Consider the following 303-nt stretch of genomic DNA (forward strand, 5'->3'; position numbering starts at 1 on the left):
GTGCGCAGATTCTAGGACACACCTCACCTGCAAGACTGAGCCTCACAGCTCCCCGCAGTGCCCATGCGAGCTGGGAACTGGGTCTCCCCCTACTTCTCCTTCCCTTCCCCATCATCCCATGAGCAAGCCACTCCAGTCCCATCCTGGAATGGGAAAGTCCTTCTGCATTGCATACCCAGCTCTATCAGCAGCTCGTTGATAGCTTCAATCACGTTAGCCCTGAGTGGGGCGAAGGTGGTGTTGAAGTCCTCACTGAGTCCCCCAGAGGTCAGAAGCTTGTGCAAGGATTACTGCTGGGCACTT

General features: G+C 56.1%; 1 protein-coding gene across 1 annotated transcript in view; it reads right to left on the minus strand.

Annotated features, from left to right (window-relative positions):
- Positions 1-303, minus strand: part of EIF2B2 (eukaryotic translation initiation factor 2B subunit beta) — a 7,758-nt gene that overhangs the window by 5,828 nt on the left and 1,627 nt on the right. Inside the window, exon 3 of the mRNA XM_025201736.1 lies at positions 176-283. Coding sequence (XP_025057521.1) covers positions 176-283 — 108 coding nt within the window. The remainder of the gene's footprint in view (positions 1-175; positions 284-303) is intronic.

This window comes from Alligator sinensis, unplaced genomic scaffold (assembly GCF_000455745.1).
Source record: "Alligator sinensis unplaced genomic scaffold, ASM45574v1 scaffold280_1, whole genome shotgun sequence".
NCBI classification, from domain to species: domain Eukaryota; kingdom Metazoa; phylum Chordata; order Crocodylia; family Alligatoridae; genus Alligator; species Alligator sinensis.